The 17,205-nt window shown below is 37.6% G+C and overlaps 1 protein-coding gene across 5 annotated transcripts in view; it reads left to right on the plus strand.

Annotated features, from left to right (window-relative positions):
* Positions 1 to 17,205, plus strand: part of LOC140141081 (SPARC-related modular calcium-binding protein 1-like) — a 119,414-nt gene that overhangs the window by 31,668 nt on the left and 70,541 nt on the right. For all 5 annotated transcript variants that reach the window (XM_072162856.1, XM_072162853.1, XM_072162857.1 and 2 more), the window contains exons 4-5: positions 4,804 to 4,845; positions 5,965 to 6,303. In XM_072162856.1, coding sequence (XP_072018957.1) covers positions 4,804 to 4,845; positions 5,965 to 6,303 — 381 coding nt within the window. The remainder of the gene's footprint in view (positions 1 to 4,803; positions 4,846 to 5,964; positions 6,304 to 17,205) is intronic.

Below are 17,205 nucleotides of genomic sequence, written 5' to 3' on the forward strand. Positions count from 1 at the left end.
CGACTCACTTCGATCCCGTAATTGATAACCCCCTAAAAAGCCCAGCCCCCCATTGCGTACGCCACTGGTATTCATTGAATTTAGATTTAAATATCAACATGGACACATGCAATTGTAAGTTGTACATGTTTTGAATTGTTAGACTGACTTGACTATATATAAATTGATCAATTTGATCCATGCATACGTTAGGTTATTTCTATTTCCTGAAAAAACAGATAAAGCTACAAAAGGTTAAAACTTCTCTTGAAGAATAACCTCAAATGATTTTTGTGCTCTTAATTCTTGATAGTGATTACTTTCCCACAGATTTCAATATGTAACTCAAACTGGTTTTACATTGCTTGGTTATGCTTTTGAACCAAGAGGCTATGGGATGAGTTCACTTGTAAGGATAATGTCCTTCTTAAGTCTGATGTATACTCCACTTCGCGACCACGATTTCACAGGCCGCGAAGTAATTTGAGCTGAAATTTTACGACTTCTGCGAAGGAATTTCCTTCGCGGGGCAGGTTTCTTCGCTTCGCGGAGAGTTGGATTTGGTTCAACTTTTTTTGGGGGGTAGGCCAGCGAAGTTTCTATATGAAAGCACAGAGCGGGCAACAATTCTTCGCGATACTCAGCAATATTTTTATGAAGTATACATGAATGCCTTCGCGCGAAGCTGCGGATTAATATTTTCATCACAACTTCTCGCGAAGTGGAGTATACATCAAACTTTAGTTGTGTTTATCCACAGTTTGTGGCCCTCACAGACTCAATAGCGAGCACATAACTCTGCATAGTGTGAGCAGCTGATGCAATCTCTCTGGATAGTTTACTTAAAAATTAACCAACAGAGCCCAAATAGTGCTACTGCTATAGGCTGTTAGCCAGAGGACACCTCTAAATTCACTAAAAGGGGCCACTTATATATGTTTGTGTTCAAAAAGGTTATATTGTGAAAGAAAATTCACATAGGGAGGGTCACTTTTGGGGTGTAAAGGCCACATTTTAGATTCAAGTGGATGTTTTCCAGAAAAAGATCCACACTTTGCATATTTTGGACTCAGTCATAGAAACAAGGATTGGACATTTAAACAAAATTAGCCCCCCTTTCTGCCTCCCATGTTCCCTCTTCTCTCTCTCCCTGGCCTCATTCATTGTCATCCATCTCCCCCTGCCTTCCTCTCAGTGGTGCAAACAGAGTAATGGAATGGGACAGCAAGGGGCAGGTGGGGGGAAGCACAGCATCCATGAAGGTCAAAACTGGACACCTGTTTATATAAAAATGAAAGGGGGCAAATACTGATCTGGGGTGGGGGTCTTCAGCCCCACTAATAATACTACTGATCTTTCTGTAGCTTTCTTCCTCTCCCTGTCGACCCATTCCACTCTCCTCTACATGTAGGCCTATTTATGCTATTATTTATGTGTACATAAAAAGGTGTAGAGTTGTTTTTATAAACAACCTGCCTTGTTACACACAAAATGCCAACACTCTGACAACCTATTATTATAGTGGAGTAAGTTAGTACTTTGGCAGATGTGATTTATCATGTGTGTGAACAAATTGCTCCCAGCTGACATGGATATGAGGCCTACTTGGAAGAAGATGATTTACAAGGTGGAAGTGAACTTGAAGGAGCTAGGTCATGAGGGGTATCCATTCATGGTGACCTAGGACGACCTGACATGCCACATTGCCAATAGTGCATGAAATGGTGCTGAAATGGATGTGACATATTATTTCACTGCAACAAAAATTGGTGTCCTTTTGCTACTGTGCAAGCATAGACTATATGGTGCAAGAGAGGAACTGCATTTTGCAAAGATCTGTCGCACTGGCTGACCGATCCGTAAAATCATGATTGCATCATGCGATGCTATGCAGATTGATCAGGGAATGATGTGTTGCTGACGTGTTTCAACTAGCCAATCAGAACCCGACTTCATGTGTATGCCATAACAGGGCCGTAGCAAGGTTGAAAAATGTGGGGCGGCCATTACAAATGTGGGGCGGCCAAAATACAAATAAATGCCCAAATTGAAATAAAGATATAAAGAAAAACATAACAAATTTCTCAAAAAGTGGGGCGGCCATGGCATCCCCGGCCGCCCCGCTTGCTACGGCCCTGTGCCATAATAATTATAATATAGGCCTATAGGGTTGAAAAAGTGGATTTGAAAAAGTGGATTTTTTTTGACCAAAAAGGCATAAAAAAACCTCTATTTTTTCGTTCGTCAAAAGGAGTCTTTCTTGGCCTTTGCAATTTGGGGGTGGGGTCCACCCCCTTCACCCCCCTGGTTACGGGCCTGCAAACATGTTACTATGGAAGACTCCACAAAGACACTTAATTGGCATCTATGTGTACCTCAGAGATACTGACTTAGCCTGTGTTATGTTAGTGTACCGAGGAACTATACATGTGTATATTTTGTGATTCATGTATAATGTATAACATATTCAGAATGTTCATTTATATTACCACCAGCGAGTTGAAACTATGTAACATTGTTTACCCTGTTGCAAAACATAAAAAATGTTCCTTTTAAGCACTATGATTTAAAGCCAAGTGTCATTGCAGTTGTCCTCTAGATTTGGAGCAGAGTGTTTTAGCAGTCTGTTGCAAGTTACAGCCCTAGCTCAAAATACTGTTACAAAATCGACCAAACTGTGTGATGCACATCTTACCATGTTTTAGGTCACATTTATCCTAATTTTGCATGCATTTGTCTCGGGTAAAGTCATTATGGTCAGGGGCATAGCAAGAGCAGGCCTAGGGGGCCCAGGAGCAGTGTGAAGCCCTTTTATCATTTCTCTTTTCCCACTTATTTCATTTTCGCTTTTGCTTGGCCCTCTGAACCCTTGGCGCCCCTGGACTTCGTCCACCCTGTCCAGGGGCGTAGCCAGCATTCTTGGCCGGGGTGGGGGCAAAATATAATGTCGGAGGCACAGACACAAAAAATGCATCTTCTCCTACAAATTACAATACATTACCGGTTTTGTTTTTAAGAGAAATTGTACATGTGTTCCAGTTTCCAAAAAGGCTTTATTGGGACGTTGTGTGCATGTAGCGCAAAAATTGTGTATTTTGCACAATTTTCGGCCATGATCCGGATGAAAAGGGTTTTATTGTGACAATGTGGAGTGCAACATTTTTTTCTTCACTATTTTGGCCCATGATCGGGGTGAATTTTGGTGAAAAGGGGGCTTTTCCCTTATCTTTTCCTTTGCCCTCCATATTTTCTCTTTCATTTTTTGTCAGAGGGGCACTCTGCTTGGGCTTGCAGTTGATTTCTGCTGTAGTATTTTGTAGTACTGAGGGCGGTTAGGGTTAATAACACTGCAGACCAAATACTTGTCCTGTAAAAAAGAAAAGAAATGGAGTGATCTTTTTTTGGTGTTCATTTCTGTGGTCTATGATTGAAGTTGCCAGGAAAAAACGATATGGTATTAACGGAGTGGCCTATGACACCAGATTTGAAGGGGATTGTACCTACCTCCATGATTGCTATTTCATATGTGTAAATGAAAATAAATTTGGCTGTTCCATTTGAGATCTACACTCCCTCTGTGGAAGATTTAGCTAAAGTCTTCCACGGAGGGAGAGCATGGGTTTCAATTCTGAATAGACATTTGGGTAGCATCCTTTTGTACTACTCACTCCAGTTGTGGAAGATATAGTTAAAGTCATATACAGGGGGAGTATGGGTTTCAAAATAATCAACCCATGCCAATTACATTTGAAAAACATACTCCCCCTGTGGAAGACTTTCCATAAGTCTTCCACAGGGGTGTGGTGGATTTTTATTGAATAGCCCCAAATACCTTCACACAGTCTGAAGTCGTCCCCAGACAGAGATTGTTCAATGAAAATAAATTCTGTGTAAAATACCTGCACACTTGTCTACAGCAGTCCCCTGACATGGGTTTGTTCATTGACCTGACTGAACCTAAACAGAGAACTGTTTTTTGATGGGGTGTAAATATAGGTGGGGTTAGATCTTGCCAAAGTCTAGTCACTTAAACTGAAGGAAGTTGATGCTTACAATAGGCTTAGGAAAGGGGGGAGGAGGGGGCTTGTGGGGGATCAGCCCCCTGAATATTGTTGGTGTGGCCCCAATAATTCAAGATGAAGTAAAAAAATGTGACTAAATACTGGGGAAATGGGTGTTTTTGACCTATTTTTCGTAAATTTCCTGACACCTAAGATGGGAAACCCCCTCAGGCACCACCAGGATGGGTCACCAAAGTTTTTCGATTGGTCAGCACCCCCCTATGTTAAAAATCTTCCTAAAAAAGCCAATGCTTACATTTTTTATTTTGAGTCTAGTTGCCCCTGGTATAGTTGCTGGGATAGGAGTAGGCACAGTGGCAAAGCCAGGACTTTTTCAGAGGGGGACAAATGAGGCAACTTTCAAGGGGGGTAAATTTGACGAAAAATGTCAAAATAAATATCAGGGCAGCCAGCATCTCAAAGGGGGGGGGGGCTGCCTGCATATCTAGCTTGGTCATTCCAAGGGGGCAAAAGCCAAGTAATTGAGAAATTTATCCTGGATGGAGGGGGAACAGCACTTTTTGACATAAATTTCATTCTTCTGTCCTGATAGCACCCACATTTTTTCTTTGGAGCACACTGCCCCCTCGCTCTACACCTGGTTCATGATGTCCTCATTTGATGAAATGAGCGGAGGTAATTATCATGTTGCAAAGGATTCTGGGAAGGGTAAGATATCTTCTCTGTACCTCTGTTTTAGTATTGATAATCTGTTCTTTAACACTTAAATTAAATACTAACATTTGTTTTTTTGTTATTACAGACACACAAAGACCAAATACACAGATGCCAGATGAAAAATCAGGTAAGTCTGCCCCCACCAGTCCCAAGTACAGGGAGTAAAAAAACAAACAAGTTTTCCCCCATCGGTTTTCTCCGGTACTGAAAAAGCTTTTGTCACTCGCCCTCCAGGGAATAAAATTATGGGTGTCACATAGAGAAGATATTGTACACATCCCATAATGTATTTCTCCCATTATTTTCTGTAATGACTTGCTATAATGAAAGACAAAGATAAAGAGAATTTATCGCGTCTGACGTCATCTGTCAATCAAACTTGAGCACGGTTTGTTTACAAGTGTCGTGATGATGACTTGCTGAACGCGGATTTATAAGCGGGCGCCTAATTGTTAATTTTGCACCTTTCGACATGCAAACCATCTCAAAAGTTAGGTCTTTATGGTAGGAAACTTTCTTAACCGAAGGCACCATGTCCACAATGCCTAGAAAAGCTGCTTTTTGCCTTGTAAAAGTAATGTAATTTTTCGCCATTTGCTGCTATTCCTTTTCTCCGATCAGCACCAGATAGATCGGTCTTCCTTTTACGCGCTGATTAACCTGTGTAAACCAATCAAGGATCGTAATTGACAGTGACATAAGACGCGATAAATTCTTTTTATCTCTGTCTTTAATTATAGATATCCAGTTCAACATGGTTGGATAGTGACAAGATGTAGCTCGGTGAACAGAGCACATCCAGATCTTGCCAAATATTTTTATTTAGTGGCCATCAACCCATATTTCTAAGTCAGTCAAAATGAAAACAGAGAGGACATGTTTAAAGTAGGAGTGTCATTTGATGAAATGATGTGATGCATCCCCGGGATGCATCATGTTGCAAAGGATTCATTTTTCCCTTGCCATTCTTGTCATTATCATTGTCATCATCACTATTATATATTGACATTATCATCATCATCATCATCATCATCATCATCATCATCATCATCATCCTGGCCATTGTCATCATTGTCATCATCATCATTGTCATCATCATCATTGTCATCATCAACATTTATATTGTCATCATTATCATCATCATTAGCTTCATCATCATCAATCATCAACATCATCATCATCATCTGATCATGTTGCATGGATGTGGTTTGATTTTGTTTTCTTCATTTTCCAATTTTCATTCCAGAATGCAGCCAAGAAGACAGAGCAACTTTCAATACAAATCTTAAAAACATTTTCCGTGAGGAATACGACAGATTACCGGCAGACGTCGTGTCGAACACGGCAACCGACATCCTAGCTCTCATAGACGAAGAGAGAAAAGTTATAGATTGGAAATTTACCGATTTAGATGTGAACGCTGATTCAATGCTCGACAAGAAAGAGCTGCGAGATTTGAGGAGACTTGTGAAGAAGATAGTTAAACCAAAGAAATGCGCCAAAACGTTGGTCTCGCATTGTGATATGGATAAAGACGAAGCAATCGCTAGGACGGAATGGTTATTCTGTCTGGGCGTGGATAATAGTGAGTAGGCGGAGTTAGCACGAGACTTGTACTTGGCCGTTCAATCATGACATCATCACCTTCCATATGTTACCATGGTTACACACTTTCTGTTCCAATTTTCAGTTTTTTGTTAATTTTTATGTTTTTGCATTATTCAGTTCCATCTGCTCGTTTTTGCATGATTCATTTTCAAGTTTTTTTTGTTTACATTTGTATGATTTGTTCACTCACAATATCAACTAATTTAAGCACTTTTTTTATTTCAATATTATTTGAAAATTTATCAAAAATACAGCAGAGAAGGTGACTTTAAAGTCTACACATGCTATAAATGATAATATTGTCATCCCCATGCCACAGTTCAGTTGTACACATATACTAAACTGTATACAACTCTGATACTTGTACCCATATGTGTGGTCAAGTGCTAATAAAAAAACAACTGCACTGCTAAAGATAATTATACAAAGTGTCAAAAAACAGACACTCCATCCTAAAAAAACATTGATTTACTTATTCTGCCCAATTTCTTTTTATTTTAAAACTTTTTACCCTCCTCCAATCCCGAGCATGATGTATCCTGTTGAGATCTGATCATGGCGGTATGACAATAATTTTGTTTATAGCATCACCCATGTATTAATTTCTTTCATTGCTTTTATTATTTAGTTGAGTTTCTGTAATCAGTTTTGCAAACAATAATTTATAATCAACCATCGGGAAACAAATGTACTGCAATATTGACTAGTATAAATCCAAAACTACAAAATATTTTTTAAAGAATATACAGTAATAAGATGCAAGTTTCATATTTTATTTGTAACTATTTGTACAAGCTAGTCATTACTGTTATTGTACATTTTGAAAGGTTGTTGGCAATTAATTCTGATCAGAAATTTAAACATTTTACTTTCTCCCTTTCTTACGTATTTAGCTTTAGTTATTTTTTTCTACTAACTTGTTTTAACTATATTTATATTTTATAATGTTTCATTTCTTGAGCTACCTTGCTTAGAATAATTATTAACTCACAACCATGATAACACTAACCAATTTTTTACTTTAAAAATGCACTTTTTAGTAATGTTTATACATGTGAGCTCATCCTTTTGCACTCTGGGTATTATGCTATTCCATTTGAAATCACTCCCCTGTGGAAGATTTAGCTAAAGTCTTTCAGAGGGAGTATCGGTTTCACATAGAATAAACAATTGGGTAACTTCCATCATGTCCATTTGAAATACTCACTCCAGTTGTGGAAGATAGGTACAGCCATGTACAGAGGGAGTACAAGTTTCAAAATGAATAACCTAGCCAATTCCATTTGACAAACATACTCCCTCTGTGAAATACTAGAGCTAAATCTACCACAGGGGTAGGACAGATTTCAGATGGAATAGCGCAATGAATTTCACATGCCTATTTGCAGGGCATAGCGCATATTGAGCTACATGTGTCTGGATGAACAACACCTCCCTGTTTTCCTCCTTGTTCTTTTCTTTCCCACCCAATTGTCTTTTGATCTTCCTCCTCCTTCCACTCTAAAACGGGGGTAAGGTGGGGTGAATGGGTAAACTCTAATGTTGATATAGGCAGAATATGATTGCTGAGCATGATGCAAAATTTTTATTATGGTCCAAAGGAACAAAGGTGGTGAAATGTGAAAATTGGGCATCATTGAACGTGAAAAAGTAACTTTCTGGGCAAAAATGTGCAAAACATCTGCAATTTTGCAGCTAAATGGCTACTAAAATGTCAAATTTGTTAAAAATGTGCACAAAGCACACAAAAATGTGCAGATTTGTATAAAGCTGATGAAAAAAGGGGGTCATTGGGTGGCAGATTTGCCTCAAAAATGGGGGTCTATTGACCGGCACATGATGTGTACCAATATATGGGAGTGCCCCCCTGTTCAAAGGAACTGTGCAGTGTTCAAACACATTTGAGGCCTTCTGAAGCACCTGTTGTGGTCTGAACTGGGGTCTTTTAAAGTGGTCTACTGTAAAAACATTGGTATGTCTAACGGATCAATTTAATTTAGAACAGACATTGATTAAATTAGATACAGGGTGAGCCTGAACATAGACCCTAGCCTGAAAGTGCAATAATGTTCAAAGCAACATAGACCCTATAGCCTATCTCTTTCACTTGCACTCTTTCGGTTGCATTGAAAGATATTTTATTAGCATTATTCTCATTCAACCGCTAATAAATTAAAGTTTTGGAACTAATGCACTATACTTGATACTAATTCTACATGAATGGAATGTGAGGAACGTGTTCTAGGTGTTCGCTTAAAATGCAGTGAACATACATGTGTGGTTAATATAATGGGTTATGCGACTAAACATTCCATGCCACATTAAATTTTGGTATTTGCATGCCATAAATGGGGCAAGTTTGATATCCAAATGATCTTTCATATATTTATCATTTTAGCGCACGTATGCAGGAAATTTTTTTGGGGAACCTTACCTCTCCACCCATAAAAATGCACTTTTTTGGGTTTTTTTTAATGCCTTATCACCGAAAAGTGGACCTTTTGTCAATTTTACTCCTGCTTTTGGACCTTTTTATTGAAAAATATAGCAAATAGGCCTTTGTGGGATTGGGAGGGTGTGGCATGCTGCCACCCTATTTCCCCTCCAAAAAAAAGGTTTATTTCTTTACAAAATAAACCAAAATTTCCCAAAAAAATTCAATGGCCCGGTTTTGGCAAGGTTGTTCAGTGTTCACAATAATATAAGAACAAGCAAAAATAGGGTCTTTTGATACCAACAACCAGCTTAATCTCAGATAGTTGTAAAGCTGAGCAATCAATTTAAACAAAATTACCCAGACGACATTTTATTAAAATTTCATTATTATTTTTCATTTAAGTACTCTAATATTAATTCTGGAAACTTATTGGTTTCACAATTATTTATTCTAATTTCATTCAGTTTCAAATCCAAAACTTCCATCCCTACAATATATATTTGAAATACAACAACATTAACTCTCTCCACGTGTGTGTCGACTGCAGACGACAAGTTTAATTTTTTTTAATGAAAAAAATTCAGGAATGTACATTTTCATGACCATATTTGGAATCAGCATGGAAAATGCATTAAAATGAGTTCAAACATACATAGTATTGGTTCAGTGGTTCTTGAGATAGCTCTTGATATTTTGAGAAAATATTTCAAAACTTGGGACTTTTTATGTTGAAGGCTATGGCTAGCACGCAGAGCATTTAACTGCTTATATAATTTTGTTTCTCCTTCGCTACAAAACAGTGAAAAACAGTAAAAGGAGGGAAATAAGTCACAGAACAATTTATTCCAGTTTCAAATCAATTCATCATTTTTTTTTATGTGGGACAAAACCAATTTGGTAGGTAAACCACTACAATGCCAGTAGGTATGGCTGGGTAAACACCTTAACAATTAACATTCAATACACAGGCATACTCCCTTTTCACTGGAGGCCAAAAAGGCAACACCAAATTGATCACTTTTCTAACAACTACTGAATGGTTTCAAAGATTTGGTATTTGTATAACTTCTGGTGTAATTTGACTTAAGTCTGAATAGGATATTTTGCACACGCGCCGTGCCCGTTCATAGGGGAGGCAAGTTTGGTAAATACAAAATAATATTCTTTTTTTAGGTTAAAACTTTGTGGGAGGATGAATAAAATTAAACTTGATATATTGAACTATATTTTTAATAAAATAAATAAATGTGTTATAATTATTAGGGACCGTTCACAAACACTTGTTAGGAGGGGGGCTGATTCAAAAAGGGGGCCCTGACATTTTTTTGACCCTCCTAAGGGGGGGGGGGCTGAAAAAATGACCACACATTTTCCTGGGAAAATTGAGTTTATATATATGCTTTTCTATGGGGTTGACCCATAATTTTCATGTCAAAAAGGGAGGCTCTGAAATGTTTGAGATCTGTAAAGGGGGGCGATGATTTTTTTTTGCATCAGGCCCCCCCCACAAGTGTTTGTGAACCGTCCCTTATGTCAGATGGTTACAGGAATGTTGATTTATTTTAAAGTAATTTGTTCTTGTCCAAATTTGGAAACAACAAAAGTAAAACTTATCCACTGGCACTTTGAAAGGGTGAGAACATTTTTTTTTTCATTAAAACCAGAATTTTACTTGGAATCAACAACGGTTAAGACCAAATTAAGAGAGGGGTAATTTGGTGGTCCACAAGGATATGCTCCCATTATTGCACAAGTGTCAGGCAAATTTTGGGGGTTATTTTCATCCATCTAGTCATGGGAATCCCCGTGGGAATCAAGACCATGCTTGCTGCTTGCTCCGACTAATGAAATGTTCACACATGTCTATTCTATATCAGTTTTACAAAGATCATCCTTCAAAATCCATAAGCTTCGGAAGATTTGTATTCTCCAAGGCCTGTAACACTGAGGGAGGGTGCGGGAGGGGTGTCACATGGAAACTTTTGAAATGCATACATTTTACAATTTTACATGAATTGTCTTACGAATTTTACCAGGCCACCCAGTTCCAGAGCCACTGAAATCAGTTGACTGAAATTTGTGTTCCAAATCAGTTCTTTAACACATTACTTTCGACTTACTTTCGAAATAATTAGCATATCACTCACCCCATCCCACCCAAACCTTGGTAATAATACAACCTTTGTGTTTCAAACAATGCATACCTGTCTGTTCTTCTAGTTCATGATTATCGAATGATTTCTATTAATATTATATGAAAACAAATGAATGTTTTCGCATTGGTTAGCCGCATGACTACGCATGCATGCTAAACAGCCTCGGGATACGTCACTTGAACACAGATTTCTTTCTTTTTGGAGCAAAGCTGACATTAAAGGTGTTAAAATGATAAAGACCACCAAAACTTGCATTGTGAAAACGGAGAATTGAAACATTGTATAATGCATGTTTCTTACAAATTGTCGTCTGCTTCACATACTGTTGTAACTAAAAAGGCTGCCTTTTGAGATTTTTTTTATTATTGTCATCTAATTGTGATGAGATACACTGTAAAAGTTAACTTTATATATTAATTTTGAGTTATTATCACAATATTACACATGTCCATTCATAAAAGAAAGAAGCATACTGACATATAAAATAACAATATAAAATTAAACAATGATAATAAAAATCACACAAGGCAGCCTTTTGAGATATGATAGCATATGATGCAGACGACAAAAGTTTCTATACATTTGGACAAAGGGCAATGACCCCTGTGCATTGTGCCCATTTTAGTGACAGCATTCAGTGATTCATCAAAATGTTGGAACAGAGTTGAGTTTTGCACCCAATGTTACAAAGGTTTCAAGTCATGGCTAACTGAAGCAAATCCAAGTTTGGATTTCATATAGAATGTTGTTGGTTTATCAGTATTATAGATCAGTTCAATAATTGTTTTCAAAAGTTTTTGAACAACAAAAATGATTTAGACCATGGGCAAGCTGTACCTGAGGAGGGGGTAGGGGAATGCAGGGGATGCAGTTGCACCCCCATGGCAATCTAATTTTTTTTCTGTAAAAAACATTGAAAATCAGCCATTTTATGAAGGAAAAATTTACCAAGGTCCACTTTTTTTGTGGAAAAAATATTGAAATCAGCCCTTTTTTTGAAGGAAAAATTCAAGTAAGTTCACTTTTGGTCCCCTGCACCCACTCCCTGCACCCCTCCCCCAAAAAGTCCTGGCTATGGACCTGACCACAGGGACTGGGTTTTCATCCAGATCACACTCTTTTTTTATGTCTATTTATCATTTTTCATTTTCCACCGTGCATTTGTGCGAGTAATTTTGCAAAAATGATGAACTGTTCTGTTACCTTGAGTCTTCTCTAACATGTGTTTCCTGTGTTGTATAATATTGTCTACTCTTTAACACCATTACTAATAAATGCCTGTATAATATTCTTTAATAACACCCTTATTAATATTATAATGCCTGTACATGCTAGCTTAACTGGTCTGCACTGAATGGGATATTCCATTTAAAATACACACTACCCCTGTGGAAGATTTTGGAAATACGTTCCACAGGGGAGCATGAATTTCAAATAGAATGAACACATTAGGCAGCTCCTTTTTGAAACTCACCTTCCCTCTGTGGAAGATTAAAGTTGAATCTTTCTCAGAAGGTGTATGAAAATCAAATGGAGCTGGCTAATGTGCTAATTCCATTTGAAATTCTTACTCCCCCTGTGGAACATATTTCCAAAATCTTCCACAGGGGAATGGAATAGCCCAATGCCCCTATCTCTTATAAGCTTGTGACGATAGCTACAAGAGGGGATTCATCTCTGCTTCAAGCTGATGGTGCTCCCCCAGCATAGTTTAATATTTGAATAGAAATAGACAGCCTTAATTATAGTATGCTCGTTTGTAGCGCTAATTAGGCATATTGCCAAAATACAAAAATTATAACATCATGACTAGTGGCGTGGAGCTTTTAAAAGCAAAGAAATTATTGTTAAAATTGTGAATTTATTGGCAATTTGTAACTGTTAAAGAACAGGTGCAGTATTTCATGCCTAAAAAACATCATTAATTAGGACACTTTAAATGTGCTTTATAAACAAACATACACACACAAACACATACACAGTCCCACATGTAATCACCTCCAAACGTGGACGCCTTTTAGGACTATGCAAACGTGACTGTCTGAATCCTTACTCAATCGACATACTGAGGACGTATTCTGCCATTTTTTTGTGTATATACAAAATTTTATCAAGCAACTGTGGACATTATATTTCACGTACGATAGAGGACATATTTCACAAATACATTACCACAGTCATTTGCAGACCTCCTTGAACGAGGACGGTCCCCATTGCAGAGTGGTCCGTGGTTTAAAAGTGAGTTGCACGGTGGCTCAGTGGTTACGGCCTTGGACTCATAATCTGAGAGCTTTCTTGATGTAGCATGGGTTCGAGTCCCCGTCCACCACCGTGTTGCGCCCTTGGGCAAGGCGCTTTGCCTCGCTTGCCTCACCACACCCAGGTGCAATGGGAAGCTGTTAGGGGTTGTCACAGTCGTTGTACTGATGAACCCTGCGCCAATTGTAGGCTGCAAACGTGGTTTCGACATATTCTAATGACGGCGGAATAAATTTAAAGCGCTTTGAGGCTGTTTACGGCATAAAGCGCTATATAAATATCTACATTTATTAATTTTTATTTTTGCGAGTGTGTGTCCTCGTTTGCTGGCAAACACCTACACAAAATAACACACCATATATACATACACGCCCCCTTTACACACACCCCACACAACTTGATTATACCTTTACATTTGTTTATATTTTCAACAGAATTACCTTAATTTTGATCACCCCTTGGTGGATCCAACTGCATAAACATACATGGGCAAATGTTGAAATCCATACTCCCCCTATGAAAGACATGACCTTAATCGCCCACACAGGGAGTGTGACTTTCAAATGGGGTTACTTAAATGGGTGACTCCATTTGAAATCTACACCCCCTGTTTGGGAGATTAAGGTCATGTCTTTCATAGGGAGTGTATGGATTTCAACTAGAATAGCCCATGATTTGATTTCAATAATTAGGTTTCTAAACTAGATACTCTAGATATCTTTTTAAGTTGCCAAATTCTTGAGGCTGTCATTGTTAAAGTTTGTTCGGTTTATAATAGGCGACAAAAATGAGACTCATAACATTGTGTATTGATATAGAATGGCATTCACACAGTTGGACGCAACATTTTCGCTAGATGTGCAATGCATGATTGGCGGATGCTTATGTGAAATTACGTGAGCGTATGTCTTTTTTAACGCATGCAGTAACAAAACCCAAATAATTTTTGCCTATTATAAACCGAACAAATTTTAGATTTTTGTGGAAAAGGTTAATTTGACGTATCTCCTAATAAATTAGACACCCACACTGTCCTAGGATAACCATTTCATAATAAACACATCAAAAAAAGAAAGTGCCCGCTACTTTGAGGGGCCATAAATTTTGAGCACAATTAACTTAAAAGCAATAAAACTGATATGAATGTTTGAGGATTTTGTTACCTTCAGTTTGATAGCACACTTGTGTAAAACGAATTCAGAATAATTGAGAACTTTATGATTGAATAGAATTTGGTACGATTTGAAAAGTTGCCAATTTAAACAGATTATGCGGTATGATATTGCATACTGTAACATGTTCCACTCGCCTGAATAGAGCGGCGGTCAGCGTGTTCATTGTTACGAGCCATCCATGGAGTTGTCTTTTTTAAAGACAGTTCTTGTTAGAGAGTAAATGGTGCTGCGTCTTTTCCAATCGCACTATATCCCATTTGATCATTTATTTCTTGATTATTTCAATATCTTTTTACACAATTTTGGTATCATACCACAGCTATCAAAATTCCCCACACATTCAAATAAATGTTCTATCTTTAAGTCAATCATGCTATTCCAGTTGAAATCCATACAGTCCATGGAAGACATGACCTTAATCTCCCACACAGGGTGTGCAAATTTCAAATGGGGTTACCTGAATGGGCGACTCCATTCTGTGTGTGGAAGATTAAGGTCAAGTCTTCCATAGGAGGTGTATTTTGGATTTCAACTGGAATGGCACTTGATGGTCTCTCAAATTAGTGGGGGACTTTCTTTTTGTGATGTGTTTATAATCCTGATGATGTAAAAAGATAAAAACCAATTTAAGTTAGATGATCCGATCGCATCACCTTGTGATAATACATCACCCACTCATTGGGCTATTACATTTAAAATCCACACTCCCCCTGTGGAAGATTTTGAAAATATCATTCACAGGGGGAGTGTGAATTTCAAATGGAATAAACACATTAGGCAGCTCTATTTGAATCACTCTCCCTCTGAGAAAGATTCAACCTGAATCTTCCACAAAGGGAGAGTGAGTTTCAAATGGAGCTGCCTAATGTGTTCATTCCGTTTCCATTTAATATCCACACTCCCTCTGTGGAAGATTTTGGAAATATCATCCACAGGGGGGAGTATGAATTTCAAATGGAATAAACACATTAGGCAGCTCTATTTGAATCACATACACCCTCTGAGAAAGATTCAACCTGAATCTTCCACAAAGGGAGAGTGAGTTTCAAATGGAGCTGCCTAATGTGTTCATTCCGTTTCCATTTAATATCCACACTCCCTCTGTGGAAGATTTTGGAAATATCATCCACAGGGGGAGTATGAATTTCAAATGGAATAAACACATTAGGCAGCTCTATTTGAATCACATACACCCTCTGAGAAAGATTCAACCTGAATCTTCTGAGGGAGGGCGAGTTTCAAATGGAGCTGTTCCATTTGAAATGCATACTCCCCCTGTGAAAGATATTACCAAAATCTTTCACAGGGGGAGTGTGGATTTTAAATGGAATAGCCCATTCAATCTGTAAAGGTTCATTTGGTATGTTTTTTGTAGCTTGGATAATTTATTAGCAGTTTTATTCATTTGAATAAGGCCCCATAGCATTGAGTGATAATGTTTTGATTAAGTTGCAGCAATTTATTTGTAATAATACTCTGGGGGCAGGGACAATGGAACTTGATTATTAGTTTCGATTGGATGTTTGAAAAAAAAGGACGAGGTCGCTATTTCATTATTCATTATTCGGTCTCTTTTCATTATCCATTATGTCAACAAAATCAATGATTTTATGAACAGTTTTCTTCAAATTTAGGTGCCCCACCAGTACCAAAGTATATATTGTTGATGAAAGACCATTTCAAAACAGGTATTATTGCTTATCATCATTACAGACATTTTGCAACAGATTGAGAAAAGATTTGAATTTTTTAAATTAAAATGAAAAGAAATTTGCAATTTTTGTAATCACTAGAAACATGATGAGGTAATCCGTAAATTTCCATTATTTACCACATGCTCTCCCACTAACAAAAACTGCTGATTATGATCAGCAGGGGATGTCAGACATTTTGAGAGTTTCAATTTTGATTATTTCCATCTCAATTTTCAGATAATTTACTTTTTTATAAAAAATAATGAAAGTTTTGGTCAAATTGAAAAGGTGATGCGGGCGGTCAATAGGTAACTAACAATCGAGTTCCATTAGCCTAGTGGGTACTCAAGTTTTGTTTGGGTAGTGCCACTGTGCATTTGAAAGTGGACCCATCCATATACTAATTTTTCAAGAAACTTGGGACCTATCACTAAATCAAAAGTCAAAATTTTTGGCAAAATTTAATGCAAATTTGCCAAAGTTTTTACAGCTTTCCCAAAAATTGTTGACAAAATTTTGAAAATCTTTCCTACCCAAATCAAACTTGCCCCAGATTTTACTCTAAAGTGCTATCTTTATCACCTGAACCTTACTAATGATATCTAAAGATTAGTATGCACCCATTTTTTTAAAATACCCAAATTTTACTTGCTTCAATATTTCTACTAAACCAAATGCGTAGCTCTTATACTAGAAAACTTATCATAGCTTCAGACTAGATATTGCTCATTATTTCATTTCTGGCAAATATATAGAAACCCTAGCTACTAAATTGCCTTTCCAAAGTGTTAACTAAACTTAATTTTGTAGCTCTAGAAAACTTCATCCAATTACTGCCGATTCTAGTCGGTTACAGCATAGAAGGTAAGAAGCCTATACTCTGATACATTTTGTAGCAATAATTCCTACTATTTAAGCATTATTCAACGTTTCCAAGCTATACCATATCAAATGCTATCTAAAGATATCACAAAAAGTAACTTGGCCTGTTTATCTATGCTCATTTTGATGCCCCATTCGTCCATTGTCGTTCAATATTAGCAACACAGAAGTGTTTTTAAAAGAAAAACACCTGAATTTCAAAAGTTGCATTTTACAGCGATCAATAGTTATTACCCAAGCATTTTGGTAGGAAAATCCTCCTATGTGTTTGTGGCG

This window comes from Amphiura filiformis, chromosome 19, assembly GCF_039555335.1.
Source record: "Amphiura filiformis chromosome 19, Afil_fr2py, whole genome shotgun sequence".
Classification (NCBI taxonomy): domain Eukaryota; kingdom Metazoa; phylum Echinodermata; class Ophiuroidea; order Amphilepidida; family Amphiuridae; genus Amphiura; species Amphiura filiformis.